The sequence below is a fragment of the Syngnathus acus genome, chromosome 21, assembly GCF_901709675.1.
Source record: "Syngnathus acus chromosome 21, fSynAcu1.2, whole genome shotgun sequence".
NCBI lineage: Eukaryota > Metazoa > Chordata > Actinopteri > Syngnathiformes > Syngnathidae > Syngnathus > Syngnathus acus.
In genome coordinates, this window is record NC_051105.1 from 11,482,090 (window position 1) to 11,508,518 (window position 26,429).

Consider the following 26,429-nt stretch of genomic DNA (forward strand, 5'->3'; position numbering starts at 1 on the left):
AACTATAGATAACCGTACTATCACTCAGAGCGATACTGTAACTAATCTCGGGGTAATATTTGACCAAACGCTCTCCTTCCAAAAGCACATTAAGAAGATAACCAGAATTGCGTTTTTTCACCTTCGTAATATTGCAAAGATTCGTCCGATCCTCTCGACTGGTGATGCGGAAACTATTATACATGCGTTCGTCACGTCGCGCCTGGACTACTGTAATGTATTATTCTCTGGTCTTCCTAAGTCCCGCATCAAAAGTCTACAGTTAGTACAAAATGCTGCTGCAAGGCTGCTCTCACGGACCAGAAAATATGATCACATTACCCCAATATTAGCCAACTTACATTGGCTCCCGGTCCATTTAAGATGTGACTTCAAGGTTCTTCTATTAACCTATAAATCACTGCATGGCTTAGCGCCTTCATATCTCGTCGACCTAGTTGTTCCTTATGTTCCGTCTCGTAACCTTCGTTCGCAAAACGCTAGTCTTTTAGCGACACCGAGGGCCAAGAAAATGTCTGCAGGGTCTAGAGCATTTTCTATTCGGGCTCCAGAGCTTTGGAATGCCCTACCAATGGATATTAGAACTGCTACCTCAGTAGAAACATTTAAGACACGTTTAAAGACACATTTCTATGATATGGGCTTTAATTAACCTGTAGTGGCAGATTCGGCTGGAGTTTGTTTTCTCGGCTGGGGAGGTGGTTAGGTGGCACCCAAGCTGACAGCGGCTATCTGGATTCTCGTGGACCAATTCAGGATGGGGGAACTGCAGCTCAACCTCCTCGAAGACACTGCCAGGACAATTGAGGGCTCCTCCGGCAGCTCTTCGCTTTGACTTGGACATCCACTTTTTCATTGATTTTCATATTATGTATTATTTGTGCCCTCTCTGCATCCATTGCAGCCTGGTGATCCTGAAAGGGGGATCCTTCCATCTGTGGTCCCTTCTCAAGGTTTCTCATTTTCCCCTGGCAGGGTTTTTTTCAGTTCTTCCTTGCCCTTTTGGGAGCTTAAGATCAGGGGATGCTTTGAGAATAATTGTCAATTTTTGTCTATGTGAAGCCCTTTGAGACTGCTTGTGATTTAGGGCTATACAAATAAACTTGACTTGACTAGGAGTCAAAATCAATAGGGTGCTCTTTCCACCAACATTAACGCAAGGGTCAAATTGAGCCGTGTGTGTGTGTGTGTGTGTGCCTGTGCCTGTGTTCCATTTCCTGTCAAGTAATGACATCATGGCTTGTACTGCTGTAACATTTTATTCAGAGATGACATCATCTTACTGGAACACACATGCACATTACGCCTCTTCAGTCAGATCCGCAAATGAGGATTTTTATTTATTTTTTTGCTGTGTGTGCTGGAGTTTTTTTTTTATTCAAACTTGAACTCATAACCTGTGTCCACCCCCACAAACGCACACAGGCACACATTGGCCGCCTCCTCACCTCCTGTCTCTCCGCCTACAACTTCCTGTCTCTCTATCTTTCTAAACTTCCCTACTGATTCCAAAATGCTGCTTGATTTGGATTTAAATTATCATTTTTTTGGGCGGTAAAATATAGAATTTCTCTGCAACAATGCACCATTTTGTAACAAACACAGTTTTGTCAACAAATAAGGACTGTCTGTAAAAAATTAACCAACCAGCAAAATTGTGCAAATAAATTGCTTTGACATGAAGTTGAACACAGCAACGCTCCATTTTGTTTCGCTCAACTCTGGCACAAACATGTGCTCTAAAGGGCATCCAGCGTCAGTCGGCTCCTTTGGGGGAGGTTGTTTCCGTGGCAACAAGCGAGCACAACAAATGAGGAATGAACCAAACCACCCGCCCCCCCTCGCAGGCATCTACACAGAGGCATCTACAACTCCCTAATTTGACACGTGGTGTGGTAGCACTCCAACTTGGCCCAAATCAAAAAGTTCCAGCTCGTTAGCCGCTGCTTCTCTAACGAGCGAGACGTTCAATTAGCGATAACAAGACAGACGCTGAGGAGGAGTCGTCCTCCACGGCGTAAACAAAACACTTTTGTTAGCGCACGTTCAACGCGGCGAGCGTTTACGACGTATTACACGTGTTTAGCTGCCTTAGCATACGATTCACTCCACTTCTGATACGATTCAATTCAATTTCGATATGACATTGACTCCAGTTTTGGTGCGATACAAGTCACTCTTCCCCATTGAATGCAATTTGTGTGATCAAATCAACACGATAGGAGCAGAGCTGCAGTGCATTGTGGGTAACTGACCGTGTCGCCGATATGATCTCCCATACATAGTGTGAGCGGTGTTGCCCGGTTAGCGCTGGCGGTAACGCTGGAGGGCATCAGGAATGTTTGACTTTTAATTGGCGGCCTCCACCTGCTGGCTGACTTTTAATTGGTCGCCTCCGCTGGCTGACTTCCCATCAATTGCCTGCTGGACACACAGCGGAAGAATGCTAATGTGATCAGGAGTTTTAATTGGGTGCAGTGCATGATGGGAAAGCACACATGCAGGCGCGCGCGCACACACACACACACACACACACACACACACACACACACACACACACACACTTGCTTGTTGAACATGACGGAAAGATTCTAAGCTCTACTCTGAAACGCTAACCAAAGCCTGTAAAAGCCTGACCCTGGTCTGAAACTGCTAACCCTATTAAATCACAATAACAAACGCTACTACAATTAATCAGGCTATCAAAAACAATTCAATTAATTGACATGATGGGAAGGGGAAACATGTTTACCTTGCAAATGTCTTCTGACGTTGTGGCAATTGGCAAATTACAAAGGTGACCTTTTGAGAAGTTTGCCACTTCCTGTTTGGAGGGGGCGCTCAAACGTGCGCTTGACAGCCACACTGACACCTAGTGGATCCTTGCAGCATAACAACATCAATCAGTTGAGAAGGAATACACAAAAGCGAGAGTTGAGATTCTACGATTTATTACACATATTTGTACATTCTTAAATAAAAAGGCTCCACTGGACACTTGTTGCATAGATATGATACAATACCAATTTAGAAAAAACAATTATCAAACACATCCAGTAACAAAAATAAACTCTCCCTCGTCAATAAACAACATAATGTCGTATCATACAAATCATATCATTTCAACACTTTGTACAGCAAAAAAGGTGTCGGCAATGGGACTCAGTAACCACAAAGAAAATTGATTTGATCAGAGTACCCCCCCCTGAAAAATGTCACTTTTAACATCTCGTTAATTGATGATTCAAAATGATTTAGAAAAATAATTGCATGACCAAACTAGTGCTTAGATGCAGTACCACTTTGCCTCTTTGGGGGTGCCATTGAGTCACTCAAGTGTATGTCAAATATTTTTGTCAGGATTTCATTGCAATGTCCAGAAATAGTAAAATTTCAGAAGAGGACATTATTCAACTTGTGATTTTTCATGTGACTTTTTCACAAAAGTCAAAAAAAAAATGGTGGTGTGTTTGGGTTGTAGAAATGTGCTTAACAGATGCTAAGGAAGCTAATGAGTATGATTTGAGACTCAGTGATCACAGCTAAAAGCCTACATCTTGATTTGTATACTTGTACTATTTTTTTTTGTTCTTTTTTTGTTCAAACATGAATATAAGCCAATTAAAAACAGTCATAGTCAATTCAATGCCTGGAGCTATTGCTATTGCAGTACCGCATTGCACCATTGAGTCACACCAACAAGACGTTTTTACAACTCAGAATGTCACGCACAAAATTACAGAGGCAAAAATCTTTCGCCGAAAATATTAAGAATTAAATTTTAAAAATTTTGTTTTTTCAATTTACAGTTTGTTTGACGAGTGACTTTTTCAGGAATTCTCAACAAATAGGTGACAGATTTCAGTTAAAAAAAAAGCTAATGTGGCTAATGAGTCATGTGATAGCAGCAACGCCATGAGAGTCACATGACTGAGTGTCAAGGCATTTGATTAACAGGTGTTGGATATGTGACGTGCTGTTGTCCTGGTGGCGTGGCGGATGTGCGACAAGTGCAACGAGACTATGCTAGCCGGCTAATGAGATAGCAGTGCAAGAATTGTGATCACGTAGTGCAACGTTGGCAAGAACTAAAGCAGAAAGTGGCTAAGGAAGTCACGCTATTTACAAAAGCTAACAGACATAGCTGGCGACTGGTGAGATTGCACCGTCTAATTCAGCCAGTCCTATTCCATGATTGGCTGGTGAGTCTCTCTTTGGAATCATTTGGAGTCAACAATCTTAACCCTTAGCTAAAACTAACCCAAAGAGGACCTCCGCTGATGCTAAGGTTGCCTCCGTCTAGTAGCTGCTAGTGCGGCGCTAACATGACTTAACTACACCAAAGCTATAGCTCAAACAGCTAATTGGGCCCTGCAAGCCAAAATATCTTACACTAGAAGGCCAGTTTTTGTATGTAGTGGCCGTTTATGCTAAGATGATCTTTTGTTAGCGCATCGCTAATGGGGTCTGACACAATTAAACCTCTGGAACACCTCACATTCCCCCCTTTTTTTTCTGATACGTTGTCCCTGTGCACTCAAAAGAGCTTCATTCGCTACTCGCTTGTGGGTTGCTAATAGTGCTAATGCTAATCGGCAGCTAGCTTGGGAGTCAAGCCGAAACAAACTAAGCCAAGGTGAGCGAGGCGTAAGCACGGGAAAAAAGTTTTGTAATAATAATTTCTATCAAACAGAAGTTTCCCACAGACACAATCATATGTTGGTGCTTTGAAAAGTGCTACTAGCGTCCTTCTGTGATTGTACGTCTCATTCCAAGCACTTTTGTGGACACAGAGACTGTAAATTGCCAATTTAGAGAGGTTGAAGTCTTTCATACAGAAGCTAAGTAAGTATATTTGTCGGACAATCGTTTTTAATCGTTGTTAAAATTTCCACCGTCTTCCTTTTACACAGCCTTCTTGATTCTACCTCAGAAACCGAGAAATTTGCTAGGTGACTGTAACACACAACGGCAAACCGGGTAAAAAAAATGGCTTTGATGGTCAGCGTGAAAGGGGCTAATGGCGGTGAATTTCTTTTTGTCGTACCCCCCTTCCCCTTGTACAAAAACGTGGTGGAGCTGCCTCAAAATGATGAATCCATATTGGAGGTTTTTGGTTTTGATTGTTCCGAGCTGCACTGCGGACCACCCTTGGGATATTTATGCCATCGGCGGCACCAGGGAAAGAGGATTTTCCAGCGTCTATGTTTGAATGTCCATGGTTCATGTTTCCAAAGAGAAAAGCATGACAGAAGCGGATCAAGAAAACGTTGCCATGGAGATCAGAATCAGATCATTTGTTATCAGAAAAAAAAACTATGCTAAGTAGTTACGTGTGAAGTTTGTGTGCGTGTGTGTTCAGCATGTGTTTTTGTGTGTTTTTAGTGGTTTTCTTCCATTTTTTTTGTATTTTTTCTGTTTGCAGTACAAAAAAAGAATGAGTTGAACATTAGAAAAAAAAGTGCAGTCATTGGATATCAAGTTAGCAGCAAAGTTAGCAGTTAAGTGAGTGGCTGAGTTAGTGGCTAACTTAGCGCCTTACTTACCAGCTAACTTGGTAGCTAACTTGGCGGATAACTCACCAGCTAGTTAGTGGCGTCCCTTTTGACCGCACACATCATGTGGCACAAACAAGAAGTTTAAAAAATACACTTCCTGTTTCTTTGATTGGCCAGTCCTCTCACATTCTGCTGAGTTCAGACATTTTCTCTAAATGAGAAAAAGAGCAAAAAGTGTCATCAAGAAGAAACGTTGTTGTGGTTCTCCCAGTAGAAAAAAAAAAAAAATCAAAGTGTCGCTGCGCATTTTTTTCCCGCCCAATAGGGTCCATTGCGGCGGAGGAGAGCCGACAAGAGGGCGGCAAGTCTCTCGGATGTCAGATTGTGTTGTTTTCTTCAGCTGGATGGCGTTCTCGTGGCGCATTGCCACCCGTAAAAAAACCCCAAAAGGTTTGATTGTACAAATAGGAGCATATGACGATTTTTTTCTGAGAAAATTCTAGACGCTTAACTGGCGTGATGCGTTTGAAGACGGCACGTAAAAAACAGTGAGTGTGTAAGTGAATGAAAACTGACAATCTAACTACTCCTCCTCCTCCTCCTCTTTTTCCTTCTCTTCTGACACCAGGTGATGGTGGACAGGCTTCTTCTTTCTTCTTGTTTTGTCCTGCTTTGCGGTAGCGCCCCCTTCAGACGTGGCGTTTCATGTGCAGTGCCAAATGGTCGGACCTGGAGAAACACCTGCGCGTACACACAAGGACATGGCATTGATATTTTGTGTGTTAATTCTATTTGTGTGCAACATCCGTCCATCTGGAAAGAGTGATCAGTGGATCTGTCCAGAGATTCATCCACCCTCCCCTTGATTTCTGTCTGTCGATCCATCTCGCAGTCCATATCTTTGGTTTTGCTACTTGAGCTTTTCACACATGATTTAAGTGTGTGTGTGTGTGTGTGTGTCTGTGTGGACAGATGGCCATGCGGTTAGCGTGTCTGAATTTTGGGGGTCCAGCTGGTTACACTGAGAGCCCCTCTCACTCAAACCCTTTTCATCTTCACTCCTCTTTGTGTCCTCGTCCTCCTGCTCACCTCAAGGGGGCCCAAACATGATTAATATTTGTGTGTATGTTTTTGTAGGGCCGTGTGCATGTGTGGGTCTCCGCGTTTGTTTTTGTTTATCTGTATGTATGCGTGTACGTGTCGGAGTGATAAACAGCTAGCCTCGCTTTGTCTTTGGCTTTTTGTTACTGACTGACTGTTTTATTGTTTTACTTTTTTAACATAGCTGTCTCTCAGTGTGTGTGTGTGTGTTTACCTGTCGCAGTGGTTGCACTTGAAGGGCTTTGCGCCGGTGTGTTTGCGGTAGTGTCGCGTCAGTTCGTCACTGCGGGCAAAGCGCCACTCGCACCCTTCCCACGAGCACTTGTACGGCTTCTCGCCTAACACACACACACACACACACACACACACACACACACACACACACACACACACACACACACACACACACACACACACACACACACACACACACACACACACACACACACACACACACACACACACACACACACAAAAGAGGAGGTGTCACCACAACATTGCCATGCCCCAGTGCTTTAACACAATAAACAGTCATAAATGTCCAGGAAATGAAGTCTTTACTGGTGCACTGTGTTCATTACAAGTCGCGTGCACAGCCCGAGGTGACATGTAAATGAAGTTTCCTCCCTCAGAGATGTCGTATTGTTCTCGGCACGTGTGCGTTCGTGTGTGTGTGTTTCACACGGGGTCAAAATATTCGGGATACTTCCCAGCCTCACACTGTGCCTTTTTAGACATCGCTGAGTCTGTCAATCAAACGTGAGCACAGCGATGTCATTAGTGTGCCTAATGAATTGACCTCAGAGGGGCACACGCATAACACACAGTTCCTGCATACAAACAGAACATCGACACAATCCTCGCTTTGACCTGTTATCCAATCAGATTCTTGATTGTCTAAACTTGTAATGGCGTTCAATGCTCATGTTCTGACATCACATGATCTGAGTGGCAGTGGCCTGACAATCAGGGGGGGCCCGGAGGTCCTGGTGGCGCACACACTCTTGTTAGCGGATAATCCCGCGCAACGCTGGCGCCACTAATCCACCATGATGCTACGGCATGTGTGTGTGTTACATATGGGTGGGCAGCATCCTGCCCTCCCCATTACAAGCGTAGCGCTTTCATTAGGACTTTCATTAGCCATTTAATTAGCCGTTTAATTAGCTTAATCTGCCTTTTTTTAGGATTTACAATGAACATTAATCAATGCTGCCTTTTTTTTACATCTGCAATAATCTCCAAATGTGATGTAGAAAAAAGAAATGTACTTGGTTGTTGTACAGATTTTAAAAGTAAGCCTTTTTTTAAAATAATGATAATAATCTCATACCCCCTGAAAAGCTCTAATATGCCAACCGCTAGCGCACATGCAGTGGATGGACCTTGGCACAATATTGATATTTGAAAAATGTTCATTTGTAAAATAAATATGAAGGTGCATGCCCATTCAATACAGGACCCCCATCCCCCTCAAGGCCCCCCCTCTTCCTCATGCTTGAATTTGGTTGCTAGGCAACTGCATCACTCTCCTCCCTAATTGGCTGCCAGATTGTTCATGTCTGTCAAGCTCCCTCACTCGATCTCTCACCCCCTCCCACACCTGCCACAAACACACACACACGTTCTCTCAGTTGCTAGGTGACTTCTCCATCACGCATCCTTGCTTCGTCGTGCAATAATTGGCTGGCGTCATGGTTGCCGTGGCGTCAGGACTGGGCACGCCTCCTTCAGCGTGTGCGTCTGTGTATGTGTGTACGCTTAAGAAAGGAGGGGGTAGGAGGGGGGGGTTGATTGTGGTGTGTGTGGATGGGGGGGGCAATTAGGGGAGACGGGTGTGAAACGAGCGCCTGTCTGACACCTGCGGCCCTGCACACTCACACATTCACACACAATGAGCATGCATGTGTCAAGGATCGACACGCATCACTTGTATAGTATAGCACAGGAGAGTGTGTAATGTATGCAAATAATGAGGTGTACCACAAGGCTCTATCATCAGTCCTCTGTACTTTTATATTATCAAACCATACTGTGCACATTTGTACATTGTGTGTCACATCTGTGTTACCTGTGTGCGTTCTCTGGTGCGCCTTCAGGTGCGAGCTCTTGGTGTAAACCTTGCGACAGCCGTTAAACTGACACCGGTGTATTCTCTTCTTGTTCTCAACCGAGTCCCCAGCCAGGCCGAGCCCTCCGCCCAGGTCGCCGTCACTGAGTGGCCCCCCTGCCGGCATCGGGGGCTTGGACGGCGGAGGAGACGTAAGCGCTCGGGCCGCCACTAGTTTGGCCGCCCCTAGTTTGGCCGCCCCCAGGCCGACCTTCTTGGCCACCAACTTGAGCGTGAGCGCGCCGCCCGCCTGTTTCTCTAGGTGGCGCCCCAACTCAGGGGACGAGGGCGGCGTTAGCGACGTGACGGCGGCGCTCAGCTGGGCGGCGCTGACCCCCGCCACCATGACCTGATCCTTGCTGTCCGTCAAAGTCTGAAGGAGTTTGGCGTGGACTTTGGGGAGCGGGCTGGGCTGCGCCGGGAAGCCGGCCAGGAGGGGATCAATAAGCTCCTCATCACTGTCGCTGCCTTGTGCGAGGGCGGGCGCCAGGAAACGGTCCAGGTCCTCGTCCAGGAGCTCCGACAGTCTCCTGGGCTCCGTCTGGAGGTAACGCTCCAACTCCAGACATGTCTGAAAGACCAAAGACACAGAAGATGTGTTAATGTTGCACTATTGCACCACCTAGCGGTCTGGAGGGTTAAAAAAATGTTAAACGACACAGGACAGGATTTTCACACCGCAACACAGCACATGTCAGATAACCACCAGCATCTGGTGTAATAAAAAACTTTTTGTACACTGACTATTTCGACACAACGGGGCAGGACAAGTGAGTGAGATACAGTCAAGCGTAGAGGTGGAAATTTGCCAGATTTACTTCATCCTTGACATATCGTCGTTTACCGAGCAGAGCGATGCGTGAAATGCGCACTTTAACAAGCCGTGTGAAAACAGCTTCATGAGAGAGTATAAATGTTATGCATGTGCCAGAGAGGGAAGTGATGTTGAATGTCAGCATCATCAGCTTGCTTGCTTGACGTCTTGGACTGCTGCACAGGCACACACACACACACACACACACACACACACACACACACACACAGACACACACAGACACACACACACACACACACACACACACACACACACACACACACGCGCACACGCGTGCACAACATATGGAGAAAGGTCACAACACGCAGCGTTACCTTGAGAATGACATTGTGTATGCTTAAAGGTTTCATATATCTGGAATATTAAATGTACTATGGAACGCCCTTTATAGACACGGGCTGGTCACAATATTAGGAACAGCTCTCAGTATGACACAGTAGAGCATGACATGTGCAATAATTAATATGTTGTGTCATTGAACTAACAATCGCTAACGCTCAGTTTGTTTGTTTGTTAGCTAAGCAACTACTCCAGTCATTACGTATATTTTGAAATTTGACGTTGATAGCTGTGTTTGCATGGTGAGGCAAAATGGGCCGAAGCTGAGGTCTACTGCTGAGTGACAATCATTAAAATAAACATTTTTTTCAACAAACAAGCGCCGGTGAGAAAGACGATCCATGTACCGTGCGTGTGTGTGTGTGTATCCATAACGAATGCATGCAGGCAGCTAGCCGAGAGGCTTTTGACAGTGCAAAAAAAAAAAGCAAACAGAGTCAAGTGGATCCTCCAGGAAACGTTTGAGTGCACACTGATGACATCATTAACCACCATGAGGATGATGATGAAGTCAAACTTGTGCTGCATCATCACACTTCACTGATACAACACAAGTGCCACAATCATCACACCAAAGGCTGAACCCCGACAACATCAAACCCAAAGTAAACACAATGCTAGCCGGGTCACAAAGGTCAAATATTTGTTTCAAAATTTGAAAAAGCAAAGCGTGTGATTTAAAAAAAACTAATCGTCTAAAATCGTAATCACAATATTCAGCGGGAAAAATAAAATGCAATTAGATTATGTTTCAAAATCGCTCGGCCCTGCATTAAGCTGTAAGAAAGATAAAAATTGCGGCAAACGTGTGGAGGACATCAATCATGACTCAGCGTGAGTGAGCGTCTGTGTGTTTATTTCCCTCTTCAGCTGGTGAGTGTTTTCTTTCCTTTTTGTGCGTAAATGGCTCCTAATTAAGACGCATTTTGGCGCGTGTCAAAGAGGCTCTTTGAAGCTCCGCCTCCTCCATGGATGCGAGCGAGCGCTCTGATGGCTCATTAGACGCAAAAGAGGCTTCGAGTGTGTGTGTGTGTGTGTGTGTAAAGAGCATAATGACTTAAAGTTGATAACTGCATTCAATAGCAAACACCAAAAGCAGAGATAGGCCTACCCAGATGTACGACAAAAAATGTGTTTTTTATACATTTCATTTTTCATAAAACATTCCTCAGTGCGTGTATGAAAGAGTTTTTGAACGATCAAAATAATAAGCACATCTTGTATTTTTCTTTTTATGCTCTCGTGCATAAAAATGACCAATCCAAGATGACATAAAACTGCTGAACAGTATTGACGTGCACTGAAATGCACGGGGAGGCATTTTATTTTGTATTCCTAAAAAATGTCTACTTACATCCACATAGACACAAACACGCAAAAATGCACAGACACGCACACACACACACACACACACACACACACACACACACACACACACACACGCACACACACACACACACACACACACACACACACACACACACACACAAGCAAATACACAAAATTTCACCGTCTGTGCTTATTAAATACGACGGCATAAAATTAATTAATAGCATAATCACACACACACACACACACATGCAGACATGCACAAAGAAACAAACACGCACACTCAAAAAAAACACACACACGAGAGTCTAGTGACTAGACTAAGGGGACAAGGCAGGTACAAGCTTTTAATTTGAAGCATAATTTAATACTGCTTAAACAGGCTTATGCTCATTCTGTGTGTGTGTGTCTGTGTGTGCCTGTGTGTGTGTCCCAGGCCATTTGAGTAATTGGCTGAGATGGAGGGATTGGAATCGGCGGTAGAATCATCTGTTCCTCCGTCAGCTGAGCTTTCTCTTAATTAAACTCTCACTGTGTGTGTATGTGTGTATGCGTGTGTGTGCTAGTTATTTGTCATGTTACCCTGCGCCACCAGGAAGACAATAGGCTTGCCATCCAGACATCCTATTCAGACAGACACACACACACACACACACACACACACACACACACACACACACACACACACACACACACACACACACACACACACACACACGCACACACAACACACACACACAGACGAAATGCTAAATGCTCTTTGTATTGAATTTCCAGTGAAAGCAGCAGATCCTCGAAGGCACGTTTTGCAGCACAACGAAAACAAACGCTAATCTTCAAAGGCAAATAAATAACGACTAATAAAATGATTACGCATTTGTATGAGGATAAATTGTGTGTAATCGGCAGTGTAAAAGATGTTAATTGGACAAGTGCTGCTGAAATATAGTGCCTAATTAGCATCCTTCAAGCGGTGTGCTTTTATCACGTTGGTATTCGGTCACATCGCAATGCGTCTCCACGGCATCATTAAAGAATCCTCTCTGCAAACAAAAAATCTTTGATTTTTTTTTCTTAACATAAGACAGAAATAGAAAAAAAAACTTTGAAAATGAATATCTACACTTTTTGTTTTAAAAATGTATTTCGTGAAATTTTCTCAGAATGACAACTTTTTGTCAAAAAATGAATTTTTTGGCCTCCAAAAATACGATGGGGAATCGTTGCAAAAAATTCACTTCAAAATTTGCAACGATTTTCATAAATGCTTGAACAAAATGTAAAAATTTATTTTACTGAAAAATACTTATTCTCTTTTCTTTAAAGAACTGCAAGTTTTGGGGCTTTTTCAGGAAAATAAAGTTTTTTTAAAAAAAAATGCATCTTTAAAAAAAAAAAAAAAAAACTAAGTGACACATTGCAGACGAATATTTCAGTTTCTCGTATAGCAGGACGAGGTGGCCGAGTGGTTAAGGCGATGGACTGCTAATCCATTGTGCTCTGCACGCGTGGGTTCGAATCCCATCCTCGTCGGTTGATTTTGACAAACACGACCTCCAAAAGTGAAAGTTATGTAATGCAAATATATAAACTGTGACATCATGCGCGCTTTCCCGTTGCGACACCCACTAACTTACATACCTAACCCAATCACTAAAATTTGCTTACCCATTGCAACACCCACTCACTTACCTATGCCCACACAGGGTCACTAAAGTTTGCAAGCATGCACATTCAAATTCATGCAAACATTCATACACTGACAAACATGCCCATATGCGCGCACGCAGACTATGTCTGCCTTGCTAATTGAGCATGAAAGTAGCACATCAATGGCGTGGTTTAAAAGTGCTGTTAATGCTTCTTCCGCTAGCAAGAGAACATTAGTGAGCGACAAGCTTCAGTCACCTTCACTATAGGACGTTCTAGGGCGCGTTTGAAGAGTCAGCCCCCAAAGCCAAATTCACTTAGCCACATGAATTTTGCCAGACGACAAAGTCTCAAGAAGCCAAGCACCGGACAATAGGACATCTGCCATTTTGTTTTAACGCATCTACTTTTGATTTATTTGGAAAAATCAGGCCCTGAAGGCAGTTTCACTTGCATGCATGAAATTTGTCCACCATGAGTGGACGCACAAAATGTTGTGATGAGGATTACTGTACTGTTACTTGAAGCTACTTGACGGATGACTTGTTTAAGACAATGAACCTGAAGGAGGTCTCAGCTGTTGTTGAGTCCTAATGGATTAACCCTTTGTCTTGACTCCATGTGTGTGCGCGCACTTGCGCCTGTGCGTGTGTGATGGGATGAGTTCAGGGATTAGGTCATTGTGAAGTGTGAGCATGCGTGACTCGGCGTGTGTGCGTGAAACAAAGGCTTGCGCGAGTGTGAGTGTGTGTGTGTGTGTCTGTGATGACTTCACTGCTTATGAATGTATTTATGATCACTGGACGCGTCTGTGTCTGTGTCTCTTTGTCTGCATTGATTGCTTTTACATTAAAAGGGTTCTGGCCGTCACACGCATTCAGCGGCCGTTTCATTAGGTACATTTATAATTTCATCACTTAAAAATATGGCTAAGTTCATTCATGTGAATAGTAATAATAAAAACAGATATAATGAATTTGACCGATGACCTCCCAAACATGTTGCGAGGACAACCAACTGCTTTCAACTTGCGACGCAGACAAGCGTGCAGATGTGGTTGCCTTGGCAACCAATCACGCGAGGGGACCAAAAGAGCACCTGGTTGCCTCCGGGGACCTCCATCACCATCATGGCCTCACCGCAGTCTGACCTCCAGAGATTTTTTTTTTTTTGGGTTAGGGTGGTGGTGGTTCTCACTTTGCTGGAAAGCAGAGCGGGTGGGTCACATGACTCATACGTGCATGTGTGAGTTAGTGTGTGCGGATGTGCATTAGAGAGCCATCCTGGGGTGAAAAGAGAAACACCCTCCACATTTCCATTTTGCTTTGTCCTGCAGTTCAACCCTAAATAATTCACATGTACTATGCGCACACATCTACATGCACGCACACGCATGAACACACGCACACATAAAATGCTGTTCTCTGAATGGCATCACAGAGAGGCTCCCTCTTGGAGGAAAAAGAAAAAAAATGAGGTCATCTTGGAATACTCCCAATTTTCTATCACAAAAAAATGGCAAAAAAGGACATTTTCACATGTAGTATGTGTCACTTGGCAACTACACGACACAAAGTGTGACACATTAGAAAATTTGAATTTTTTTTTTACTATGTGTTTTTTTTTTTAACAAGGACAATACCACTCTATCATATTAGTCTTCATAAAACATAGAACATAATTTAATGACCAATATGGATTTTTTGGGGCTCATCCTGCTTCCGAGCAATCTCACGTTACATAACCAAAAGTTTCTCAGTTGGTGTTTACCGTAAATCTGACGATGCTCACACTGTCTAATAAAGATATGCTCGTATAATGCTAATGTATAATGAAATATATATACAAATGTCATAGACAGGCTAATTTAAATTTAATACAAACCTTAAAGCAGCTTTGACATTGTCGGTTTAGACACCAAAATGTTCTACCAAAACATAATGAATGCATACTAGCTTCATGCTAACATAATGCAAAAGACAGGCTAATGAAAATTAGCATCAATGTAATTACAAACCTTCAAGCAGCTGCTACTTTTAAACACACATGGAGCTGCAACGTAAATAGAGAATATGCAAAGCTCTCAAGGAGCCTGCAGTCACACACAACGCACACATTTGTGTATTCCTCATAGACTACACTAACCCACAAAACAAAGCAAAAGTCATTGTGGCTTCACGCTGCGTTGCCACGACAACATCATCGGTCTGCTGGCCTACATGGATCATGTAGAGATGCATCAAGTAAAAGTGCACCACATAGACTTGCATTGCCTCAACACACACTAAAAGCATGTCAACGTACATCATGTATGAATAGACATACAACACGTAGACTAGCCTGGAAGTACATTGCAAACTGGATGAGGGGGGTCAACAGGAAGTCTGACCTACTACTTCCTCTACTTCCTGTACTACAACTTCCCCTTCATCGACTGGACTTCCTGTCACGATGTTTATCTTAGCGTGTGTCTCAGTTTAGTCTTCGTGCTCCTCGCCTCCGAGACAAACGTCTGCGCTCTTATTCCCAAGGTCACCCTCCTCCTCTACATCGACCCATTTACTCTACACACGCTCGCACAACAATCATCCATGCATGAAGCGGCGCTGGAATGGTGGCACACTCTGTTCTCACACAGTCCACACACACAGAGAATGTGTAAAAGAAAGCGACATGCCCAAATGAGCGTCCGGAGGGTCTTTCATGTTGTTGTGTTGCTATTGATTAGAACATAAACGTGGTGTTAGTGTTCGGCCACGCGAGATCAATGAGCGCCAGACAGAAGTCATCAAATACCTAGCCGAGTCGCTGAGAACTGAAATGCTGATTTAAGCCAATGAAATTTGTATATGTGTGTCTACGGTACCTTGTCACACTTTTTGGGGGAACTCGCACCACTTTTTTCTACTCGTTTCCCTAATCCCAACACACACACACACACACAGACACACACAGACACACACAGACACACACAGACAGACATCCAGAAAGACAGACAGAAAGACACACACACAGAGCCAGGCAGCATTAAACGTTACCATAACAACGCAACTCATGTGGCTAAAAGTTCATGTAAACCAAAACTGTATGTAACCTTTACACGTGTGTATGTGTGTGTGTTGTCCTGCTAGCTTCAGGCCGTGTTGGCAAGCTCTCTCTCTCTCGCCACATACGCACACATGTATACACACACACACACACACACACGCTCGCACACGCTCGCACACGCATAAAATGAGTTTGCTGGATGAAAAAGACGACGGCAGAGTACAATTGATTTTTTTCTTGTCCATCATGCAGAACTGAGGCATCGGGAAGCAAGCGAGTCACATTTTGGGAGGGAACAGGAGGTCAGAACACTCAGAACAAGACAACAAATCAATCTATAAATCGTTAGATCATTCTGTCGATTTTGCGGAACCAAATCAAAGCAGTTTAGGAACAATGGAGGGGAAAACCTTGGCTTATGTTTTGCTTCCCCGCAGCCTGTTTGAAATAGTCAATAATGTCCATTCAAGCAGGCAAATTTTTCTTTCTTTCTTTCAGATTTGTTTCTCTTGCAGCCCTTTTAGCCAATTGCTATAAAGCAGTCAGTGATTGCTGAGCAACTCATACTGCCCGCTGTCTTTTTAAAAGCACACAAGAAAAACTTTGTCTTGCTGTTGACTTTCTCTTCTATTTTGTATGGCAGCCCGTTTAGACAGCTGATTTAAAATATTCAATGACTGCCAAGATATTAATCATGCCTTGTTTTTGATCCCCTTTGACTTCTTTCATTCACACACACACACACACACACACACACACACACACACACACACACACACACACACACACACACACACACACACACACACACACACACACACACACACACACACACACACACACACACACACACACACATACATACACCCACAGAGCCAGTCATGTGTAAAGATGAGGACGACTTTCACAACCCAACTTTGTGGTCGTGCCTCATTTGTTCCGCTTTGACGGCGCCGTACTCCCGACTAGTTTGTCCCGGTAATAGTCTCTTATTTAATCTCCCGCGCCGGCGACTGAACGCCTCATTCGCCTCCTGAATTACAGCCGACCTAGGTGTGTGAGTGCGTGTGTGTGTGTGTGTGCTACACAAATGAATTGATGTGCAGCCTCCCAGCAAGGAGAGGGAAGATGATCAATCAAACGCAGATTGCTCATCAAAGATCAGCTTTGTGTTTTCATCACTTTTTCTTTCCATCTGTGAAATCTGCTGATCTGCACTTTGATTAGCAACGTCTGCGCCTCAAGTTCCGGCGAGCAAAATGTTCACATTACAAATTTCAAAAAAAGGAAGTTTGATATAAAAAAAAAAAGTGAAGGAGGATTAGGAAGATGACCAGTCATTCAGTTTCTCAGTCATTCACTTCCTCTGTTCTTCATTCTTTGTTTTGTTTCCTCTTTTTGTCTGACCAGGAAGCAGCTGTTAACTTACGCAATCGTGTGTGTGTGTGTGTGTGTGTGTGTGTGTGTGTGTGCGCGTGTGCCAACAAAAAAACAGACCCTCGGGACAGGCATGATTAATTGATTGGCAATCAGACCATTTTCAGAAGCACCTGCCTAAACAGGCTGCCATACAAATCAAAACTGTAAGTTTGGTTTGGATGCCAAATGCTGGTCGAGCAAAAAATCTTTATGATGAGATACTTTTGATCCCCTTCGTATTTAGACAATCAAAAGTGCACTTGGCTACTCAGCAGAACCAATCAACACGAAACTCGGTGTGGATTGTATCAGAATGCATGAAAAGTCTCACGACCCATGCCTGGAAGGAAACAGGAAGTGGGTTGTTTTGCTTCGAAAACATCACAATGTCAAAGTTGGGGTAGTATTGTTATTGAAATCAAAAAATTGTTGAATCTATTAAGTATGCTAGCGGTGCACTCGATACCCCGACGGCAAGCTGCCAAAAAGTAATTTGAGTGCAGACGATAGCGGCCGATGTAAACGCCTCTCTCTGTTCTTATCTCTTGTGCCGCCGTGATTCCCATCGGGAATTCAGCTCCGCGCCGAATCGGATCGGCGGCATATCGGCGGCACGCAAGCGTCTGGCGAGTCGCCGGGATCTGTGGTGACGCCGTGGTGGATCAATCCATCAATCGGGATGAAAACAGATGAAACGACAACAGAGCGCAACAGGCGGGAAGGGAAAAATGCTTTTAACCGGGATGTGGTAAAAATAGCAGGAGGAAATGTTACGCCAGTCTGGAAAATTTGGATTTATTGTCACACACACACAAATCCCAAAAGGCCATCACATCATTCCCAATCGGCACAGACGCAGCAATTATACGGCGAAGACTACATGCTGCTGTCAGACGCAACAAGGCTAACAGACAGGCGGGACTGTGTGTGTGTGTTTGTGTGTGTGTTTAGCAGTCGGGCAAAGCAGTTGATGAGAGAGGACAAAGAAGCAGAAGACACAGGAAGCAACCAAACATGACGATGCCAGTGTGTGCACGTGTGCGTCGCTGCAGAGAAAGAATTTTGAGGAAACTTGACATAGCTTGATACGTTTAAGAGTAATAGAGGCTGGCGAGGCTTTTATTGACTTAACTACAGCTATTAATACGACGACGCTACTTTATTTCTAATGATATCGCCATTTACAGTTTCATTAAGGGGATCATTATTGAAGGCAAACATGGACACGCGCATTATTGTGGCGCAACCACATGTAGTTTCTAGTTTCGGTCTTCTACGTAAGATTAACTGTAAGAATGCTGACTTTGCAGGAGAAAAAAAAATCATAAGACAGCAAATGTCATGAGTTTACAAGAATACTAATCATCGCTTAAGATGCCGTGCAGCAAATTAGCTCAAATGGGATTTGATGTCCATTTGTGTCAATTGTCTAGTCCAATCTATGCTACAAGCTAAAGTCATGAAATAGCCTCTGGTCCAAAGACAATGTTTACACTTAGCCTGTTGCTAAGTTAGCGAATGGCGGCTAACTTCATCCTACCAGCCACACAATGCGTGTGAAGACTTGTCAGATTTTCAATAACAGACTCCATAGAAGCCAGCAACCATGTTACAACGCTAATGACAACAAATGAGGAGTCATAACTGTTATTATCGACCCCTGGCATAGGTTACACACACAAGCTTTAAGTTACAGCTTTGAGTGACAACTTAGAGGTCAGAATTTGCAGACTTGGTCCACTTCTTCCCCCTATTCCATATTGTTGCCTTTTACATAAAAAAGCAGGTAAAGTTCCCTCTTAACGAATCTACAGAGCCCTCAAAAGAACTGCATAAGTCTGATTCGAGGAATTCGGTATTCGAGGAAATGACTGTCCCCCATTCCGCGTCACTGCCTTTCACGCCCCCCCCACCTCAAAAAAGGTGGAAAATGACAGTTTTTACTGCTGTCGAGTAAATGCAGACTTAATGGATGGGGCGGGGCTTCATTCAGTACTGTAGGCGTAATGGACATGTGGGCCACACACACGCGCACGCGCACACACACACACACACACACACACACACACACACACACACACACACACACACATACTGGTCACAGCTGTGCTCATTCAATGTCCATCAGTGTGGAACCATCACACACACGCCAATTAACATACCACGTGCTCATTAATAGCTTTTGGTGAGCACGTGATGAGCGTGAATATGATTTACATGGAGCCTGATGTCAACAAAACATTTTATACACACGCGCGTGCACGACGATGATGATACATAATTTAGTCTGCAAATTCGCCATGACAGGTGTGCATGTATTATTTAGTAAAGGGAGCCAGCGGCCATTAGGCGCGTGCGTGCGTACGCATCGATCAGATCAGAGCTGAAGCGCGCAGCCCGATCGCGCCCGAGGCGCGCGCACGCACCACAACAACGCTCCACGTAAGAAAAGCACGTTTAAATGCGTAAAGGGGAAAGAAAATCTTAAAAGCTATTCAGGGGTGGGGCTAAAAGTACAACATTCAAAAATATAGATTTGTTTTTTTCTTTTCGAAAGGAAGGCACGTGACTGTTTTTACGAGTGCGTCCGCGTGCGTGTGTGCCTGCCAGCGGACCGCGCTGCGATCCATGTGAGCGAGGAAATTAATATATAATTCAGGGGGAAAAAACGACAAGCCAAACTGGACAGTAATGACTGAAAAAAGAATAACGTGCAAATTATTACAAATATTTATATGTATGAATACATTTTTTTCAAAAACTGCTTACAGACCTGCTGCCAGTTTTCCTCCAGGGAAGGCATCGCGGAGAAATAACCAGTGTCGTGCACCAGTTGGAGTTCCTGGAAAATACTGTAATTAGCCAGCACGTCCATGCTTGTTGTGCAAGAACAACAAGAAGTAAAAGAAAAACGTCCACAATCAAGCCCAAAAAAAGTCCGCACGGGAAGTGTCACATCCAAACAATTATTTCCTCATCTCACGTTTAGGTGGGGAGAGAAAAAGAAAAAGAAAAAAAACAACTACAGCTGAAGCAGGGAAGCTCAGAATGAGCGCGCACTTTAATTTTAATTTGTTGAAAAGGAGAAAAATGAAGCTTAGTTTTGTCGGTTCCGCCTCTGCTCGCGGCTGCCAGGTTTGCTTCCGCACAGGCAGCTCGCCATGCAGGCTGCGGGTTGCCAGGTTTGCTTCTCGGCACAAGCCACGCAGCTTCGCCATGCAGGCTTTTGCGGGTTGCCAGGTACCACATAAGCGGGGGACCAGAGGGGGCGTGAAGTCTCTTGTCACTCACTTGCTCGCGTGACCATATAAGGTAAATCGGCTTCATGATGTCAGCGCCGGCCACGTAAGGGGGTGCTGCTGGTGAGGTTGGAGGCGGGACTTGTTGGGAGATAGGCTCGCCATTGGTTGGTTCCCGCTGTCAGCCCCGCCTCTTTGGGCAAAGAGGGGGGTGAGTTATTTTTAGCGAGCTTTAAATTGAGCCGAGCAACGCTCCAGCCAGTCAGTCCTGTGAGGACCTAAGAGGACGCACATGAGCGAGTAGTTCTCCAAAAACAAGCAGCGTCAGAAAGCAGTGGGAGCGTACATGTGAAAGTACATTTACAAGCTGCATGAAACGGAGCAGAGTCAGCAGACCTTCTCCCACCACTTCGGGTCAAATGACTGGGTTGGCTAGACCCTGTGGCTAAGCATGATGCTAATTAAAAATAAACTACAGAAATGGCGGTGGTCTTGTTGGTATGGGACATCTAAACTAAGATTTTGACATCACAAAATTGTTTAAGATTATCAGAAGTTGCATGTCATGTTTGGGAACTGAAATGAAACCTAACCTAAATGTCAATTCAAGACTATTTAGTGGTATCAGGTGCACTATGTACAGTATAAATGTGCTTGGTAAGCAGCAGTTGAAGCACACATTGTGTAGGGAATTAAGTCCAACAAAGAAAAAGTCACATGACATTTCCCTCAGGTGCATCGTGTCACATCTCCAGGGATGGAGGAACACGTCTCGGAGGAGAAGGCCGAAAGGGGTGTTTGAGGGGGAGCAGATGGCTTCTACATGAGCTCTTAAGACATTTTCATCATTGATTTTTACTAAGGCAAGGTGGAGGGGGTTGATCAATACTGGCTGACAGATTGCCAGAAACAGCCGGTCACACCACTCAAAATATATACCAGTATCGCTCAAACTACTACTAGCATGTTGGGTTATAGTACTGCTATTACAACTAGCATACTACTACTTCTACTAGCATTACTCACACTAGTACTACAACTGCTTGCATGGTGTCTATGATATGTAAAATTATCATGTTTTAAAAACATGGCAATGGCCTAACAGGTGTCAAAGTGTCTTTTTGTAAATTAAAGTCACATTGAGATGTCTCATGTGGTTAGCGGATAGACAAAATGGCCGTTTAGAGGTGTGTGTGTATAAACAATAGAGATTTGTTGTAGAAGAAGAGAGACATCTACTTTTATGAGGCCATAAAACATCTCCGCGGTGACCTTCCTTTGATGGTCGCCATGGCTAATGCGCGTTTATACGCCACAAACATGTAGCCGCGTCATTACCTTCTCGTTTTGTGATTGACAGCTGCAAATACATCATTGTTAACACATGCACAGACTCAAACGATTATCGGTGGACTGTGTCCAATGCGTTGTTTGAGGTGAGGTGATTTTTTGGGTGAGGGTGGATGGAATTTGTCACAATTGATCTAAAACACTATTTTAATTGATTTATTTGAAGATGATTTGATATTTTTCAGGATTATTTTTGAGGCGGCGAAAAACTATCCATCCATTCAAAGTAGCAACAAACACGTCATCGTGTCATTGGACCGCATGATGTTTGCGCGCCATCGCCATGGCACCGTTCTACTGGGATCTTTAGCATGTGTTTATCGCCTCTTATGAAACCCCACTGAGTGGGTGTATGACTGTGTGTTGTGTGTTTGTGCATGTGTTTTAGTGTACGTGTGTGGGTGCGTGCACGCGTTCACACAAACATCCAGATGTGTCCCCTGCGTCACATCCGAACCACCTGTGGTTCATGGACGCTGTGCCACATGACCACGACAGTACAGCACCCACAAGCTCCTTTTGTGTGTATTTGCATGTGTGAATTTCTCAAAATTTCTGGTATCTTGACATTTGTGCAATCGGGTGGAATTTTCTTGTTTTTACCATTTTCATAAACGAGTGCAGGTAGAAAGGGGTGTTTGCGCCGTTGTGGGTGTGAACACAGCTGACTTAGTTCCCCGCCAATGAAATCTTTCTCATGGCAGAAACAGGCTTACTGGAGTCCATGCAGAAGATCCACTACTGTGAAGTGGGCACATGGAGACCTGGTTCCACTTCCATTGTTTGTGCACCCACACCCTTTCCACCACTCCAATATTCCACACGTCCTGTAGGTGGTCAAACGGTTGTCATTGTGATCTCAATCCTTTTCCACCGCTGACAGACGATGCAAGTTGATCTTCAAAAGTGTAGCAAGTAAATCATAATAATAAAAATAATGTTTTTTGCCTTGCCAATCAGTTGGTCAGTGAGAGTGTTCATCATCCTGCATTAATTCCGGACCAGCGGACGCCAGCCAGGCTCCACCAGGGACTGACATCATCTAAAAGCCTACACACTACATCACCCCCCCCCCCCCCCGCCCCCAACTAATACCCCTCAACGCCTAGACCCTTTTCTAGCCCAGCCCTCCATCATTCCTCCTCTGCTCCCTGCATGGCCCAGTTCTTCCTCCGTGGCATCGCCCCGGGTCCAATTCAGCAGCGACCTGACACTCTCATTTAGTTTCGATACCAAGCCCCCCCCCCTCTATAAATTCCCCCCACCTCACGTCCTGCCTGGAAGTAGAAGAAAAGGAAGAAGCGCCGTCGCACATAAATCTTTGCTGGAGACACCTTCTCCTCCTCCCTGACCCACTTCCTCCTCCTCGAATGTCATCGGCTCCTCTGTCCATAAATCTTCACGTGCTATGTTTGACTACAAAAGTGCAATATTAGCAGAAAAATTGCAATGTTCTACTTTTGGGAATATTTTCCACAGTTAAATACTAGATTTGCTATATTCGATCACAAAAAGCACACATCCACCCAGCTGGTCACCTGCCTGAGGGCTGGAGAAGCAGTTTGCAGTGGTTTTTGTATCTTGTCTGCTGCAGAGAACAGCAGGTCATCAATAAACCCGCTAAGGGGGGAGAAGAGAACGAGGTGATGAGGAAGAGCACAGAATGGAAAAGAAAGATGGACTGAAGTTGGGAGGAAGAGGGAGAAAGAGCCGTTAAAGAAGAGCTCAAGTGCTCAAGTTGAAGGAAAGCCAAGATGTGTTTTATTTCCTCACTCAGAAGCTTCTGTGACCTCCCCCAGGGAACAAGCAGAGTCATCGTTCAAAGTAGACGACACTTCATTACACCGGGCCTTCTTCCTCCAATTCCTATTTCCTGCCTTCGTTGCTCGCTTTTCTCCATTCTGCCTCCATTCTTCTTCTTGCCTTCCATCCTTCCGCCATTCTTCTTCTCTTCCTTTTATACATCCTTTTCTCCTATTCCCCAGTTTTCTTACCTTCCTTTGCACTGTATGTAAAACATGGCCTAGTGTACGCCGGCCATAGTTTGAACCAGGTGCAGATGATTTCCCATATCCTGTGGTTCCTATCACAGTAAAACACCATGAAAGAGCACATCCTGTTGTTGCTATTGACTGCATGGATTATTTCGGACGGGTGAATGACAGCCGCTGGGTCGAGTCCTACATGCCCTTTATGTGCCACGCGCATGTAAGTTAGCCATTAGCGTATCGCGTAAATGCTACGTGTCCTAACACACGTGTAAGTGTCCCATTAGCATGCTTGTCATGACCCCCCCCCCCACACACACACAAGCCAGCTCTTGTTACCAGGCAGTGTAGACTCCATTAGCATTGATCAGACGTGTACGTGAGTGTGTGCGTGCGCGAATGCATGCGCATGACTCACTTATTTTCAAACTAAATCAGTCATCAGCCAAGTTGTGATTTTTCAAAATAAAATGAAAGAATGCAATATACTCATGCTTGGTGTAAATTTATTTTAGGTTTTAATCAAATAAAAGACAGACTTCTTTCAATGAAAAACATTGTCATTTATTTTTACATTGTTATTTAGCACTTTATTATTTTCTATTTGTTTTCAAATATTTATTTTTTATTGACCATTTCATGTTTTATTTTGGAGGTTATTTCAATAGTTTTTTCATTGACATTTCACTTACTTAGGTTAAATATGTTTAATGGTTTTTAAACGTTCATTTCTATTTTTGTTCTATATGTTTTCTTTTGTAAATACATATTTATTAGACTTGCTATTTTCTTCTATGGATGCCAGACTCGTTGAGGAAAAAAAGAAAAAACTTTTTTAAAGTCCATCTGGAGCAACAGTGCCCCCTGTTGCCCACAGCCAATTTGAACACTTTAAAAGGGACACCCTGGCAATGCAAATATAATTATTATTTTTTTTTAAATTGCTTCGTTTTGTCACACACACAAAGCAAAAAAAAATAACCTAAAATAATTTGGACTTTATTTTCATCAAATGAAAACTTTTCTTGAAACACATTTTTTCATTTTGGATTGATTTGTATTTTAAAAAATGGGATTTTATTCCTATCACACTTTAACCTTTTTCTTAAACAAATTTGTCGTTACTATGAAAAATTCGACTGGTCTTGAATTATTTATCTTTTTTCCCCTGAGTAAAAATCTGAGTTTTTCCATGTTTGGAAATATCTGACTTTTCATGTTGAATAAACTTCACTGTTCTCTAAGGACTTTGGGACATGGTCAGCTTTAATGCATCACGTGACGCATCTGTAATGAAGTCGTTAGCTTAAATTTGCTTTGTGCCTCTGGCCTGCGCACATCTCTTATTATATACTGTATGTACATCTTTTATCGTTCACGCTTATTTCCCTCGTGCACTCGTTAACTAAATAAATAATAAACATAAAAACTAAATGTCAGATGCTCGGAAGATTCAATTTATATGCTCATACTTATATGGGCACTCTTGTAGCCACCCAGTAATGACAATCTTTTCTTCTTTTTTTTTTTTAACAAAAATAGACATTCAAGTTCTACTTGCACATTTGACAGTTTGATTACATGTAACAATCTTTAAAATCATGGAATTTGATATTTTTTATAAAATATGTAGTTCTTGCGTTTTAAAAATGCGTTTATTTTAATATTTCAAAATGTTGACAGATTTTTAAAAATATATATTTTTAATTACTAAGTAACCCCGAGTTTGTGTGCAAGAAAAACAATGACATTTAAAAACATACAACATCTCTCCTATCACTTTGTCCATCTAATTAACTACAAAGTGTGTGCGCGCGTGTGAGTGAGTTTAAAGGCTTAAGGATTAGAGTCTGTTTTGAGTAACGCAGGCATTCAAACAGCAAATATCAGCGTGAGACTCCAACGAGACGATCATGAGGTGAGTTGAAACTTGTTAATACGTTCTTGAGTATTACATCCTTTGCGATGAATGCTAACGTTACATCATTTAACAGTGTCAAAGTTTCACTATTGGCACATATTGACAATTTTTTGAAGAAGAAATTGCCTTAATTTTATTCTATGACTGGTCAAGAGACACGCACTAGCCTGACTCCAGTGGCCCTCAAATGGACCAGCCATTTAGGAATCTTTCTCCAACAGGAAGATTTCATTTTAGGGGGTACCTTTTTTTCTTTTTTTGTTGCAATTTCCCCCCAGTCATACATGAATATAATAATCATGAAGTGATGAAAAGGTTACAGTAGCTACTAAAGTCACGTCGATATACAGTATTATCATATAGAGTATATGAGCTTTTAAAGGCAAATGAAGACTTTTGTAAGGCTTTGCTCTTCAGAACTGAGCTCATTCTTGGAATAAGTCTAATAGAAGAAAACTAAAGCTGGCATTGGTCCACATTTAGAACATGGTCGACGGAATCTCACCTCTATTCGAGTCAGTGTAGCGTGATGGCGCCTCCTGGTGGAACAATATGCTTCCACAGGTAGTTGAAGTTCCACTACTATGTTCGAGCATTAAACG

At 43.4% G+C, this 26,429-nt stretch overlaps 1 protein-coding gene and 1 non-coding gene across 3 annotated transcripts; one reads left to right on the forward strand and one right to left on the reverse strand.

Moving 5' to 3' along the window:
• Positions 1–2,934: 2,934 nt before the first annotated feature.
• Positions 2,935–20,539, reverse strand: LOC119115176 (Krueppel-like factor 7). 2 transcript variants are annotated; one of them, XR_005096107.1, is made up of 5 exons: positions 20,103–20,539; positions 8,671–9,280; positions 6,814–6,937; positions 5,583–6,239; positions 2,935–5,202 (listed from the first exon to the last, which is right to left on the reverse strand). XR_005096107.1 is itself a non-coding variant. In XM_037239452.1 (4 exons), the coding sequence occupies exons 1-4, from the start codon at positions 20,202–20,204 to the stop codon at positions 6,188–6,190; spliced, it is 888 nt and encodes a 295-aa protein (XP_037095347.1). In that variant the 5' UTR covers positions 20,205–20,539; the 3' UTR covers positions 2,935–6,187. The 2 variants fall into 2 exon arrangements, 1 of the variants encoding a protein (XP_037095347.1); XM_037239452.1 differs by having other exon boundaries at positions 2,935–6,239.
• On the forward strand, positions 12,664–12,745 carry trnas-gcu. Its single transcript has one exon. It is a non-coding gene; the product is annotated as a tRNA-Ser (tRNA).
• Positions 20,540–26,429: the final 5,890 nt, after the last annotated feature.

Excerpts from the sequence above, each read along its gene's own strand:
- LOC119115176 (XM_037239452.1), bottom strand. The coding sequence starts at position 20,204 with ATGGACGTGCTGGCTAATTACAGTATTTTCCAGGAACTCCAACTGGTG. Across the intron at positions 6,938-8,670 it reads GCACCAGAGAACGCACACAG|GCGAGAAGCCGTACAAGTGC; the intron begins GTAACACAGATG and ends TGTGTGTGTTAG. Across the intron at positions 6,240-6,813 it reads AAGTGCAACCACTGCGACAG|GTGTTTCTCCAGGTCCGACC; the intron begins GTAAACACACAC and ends GTGTACGCGCAG.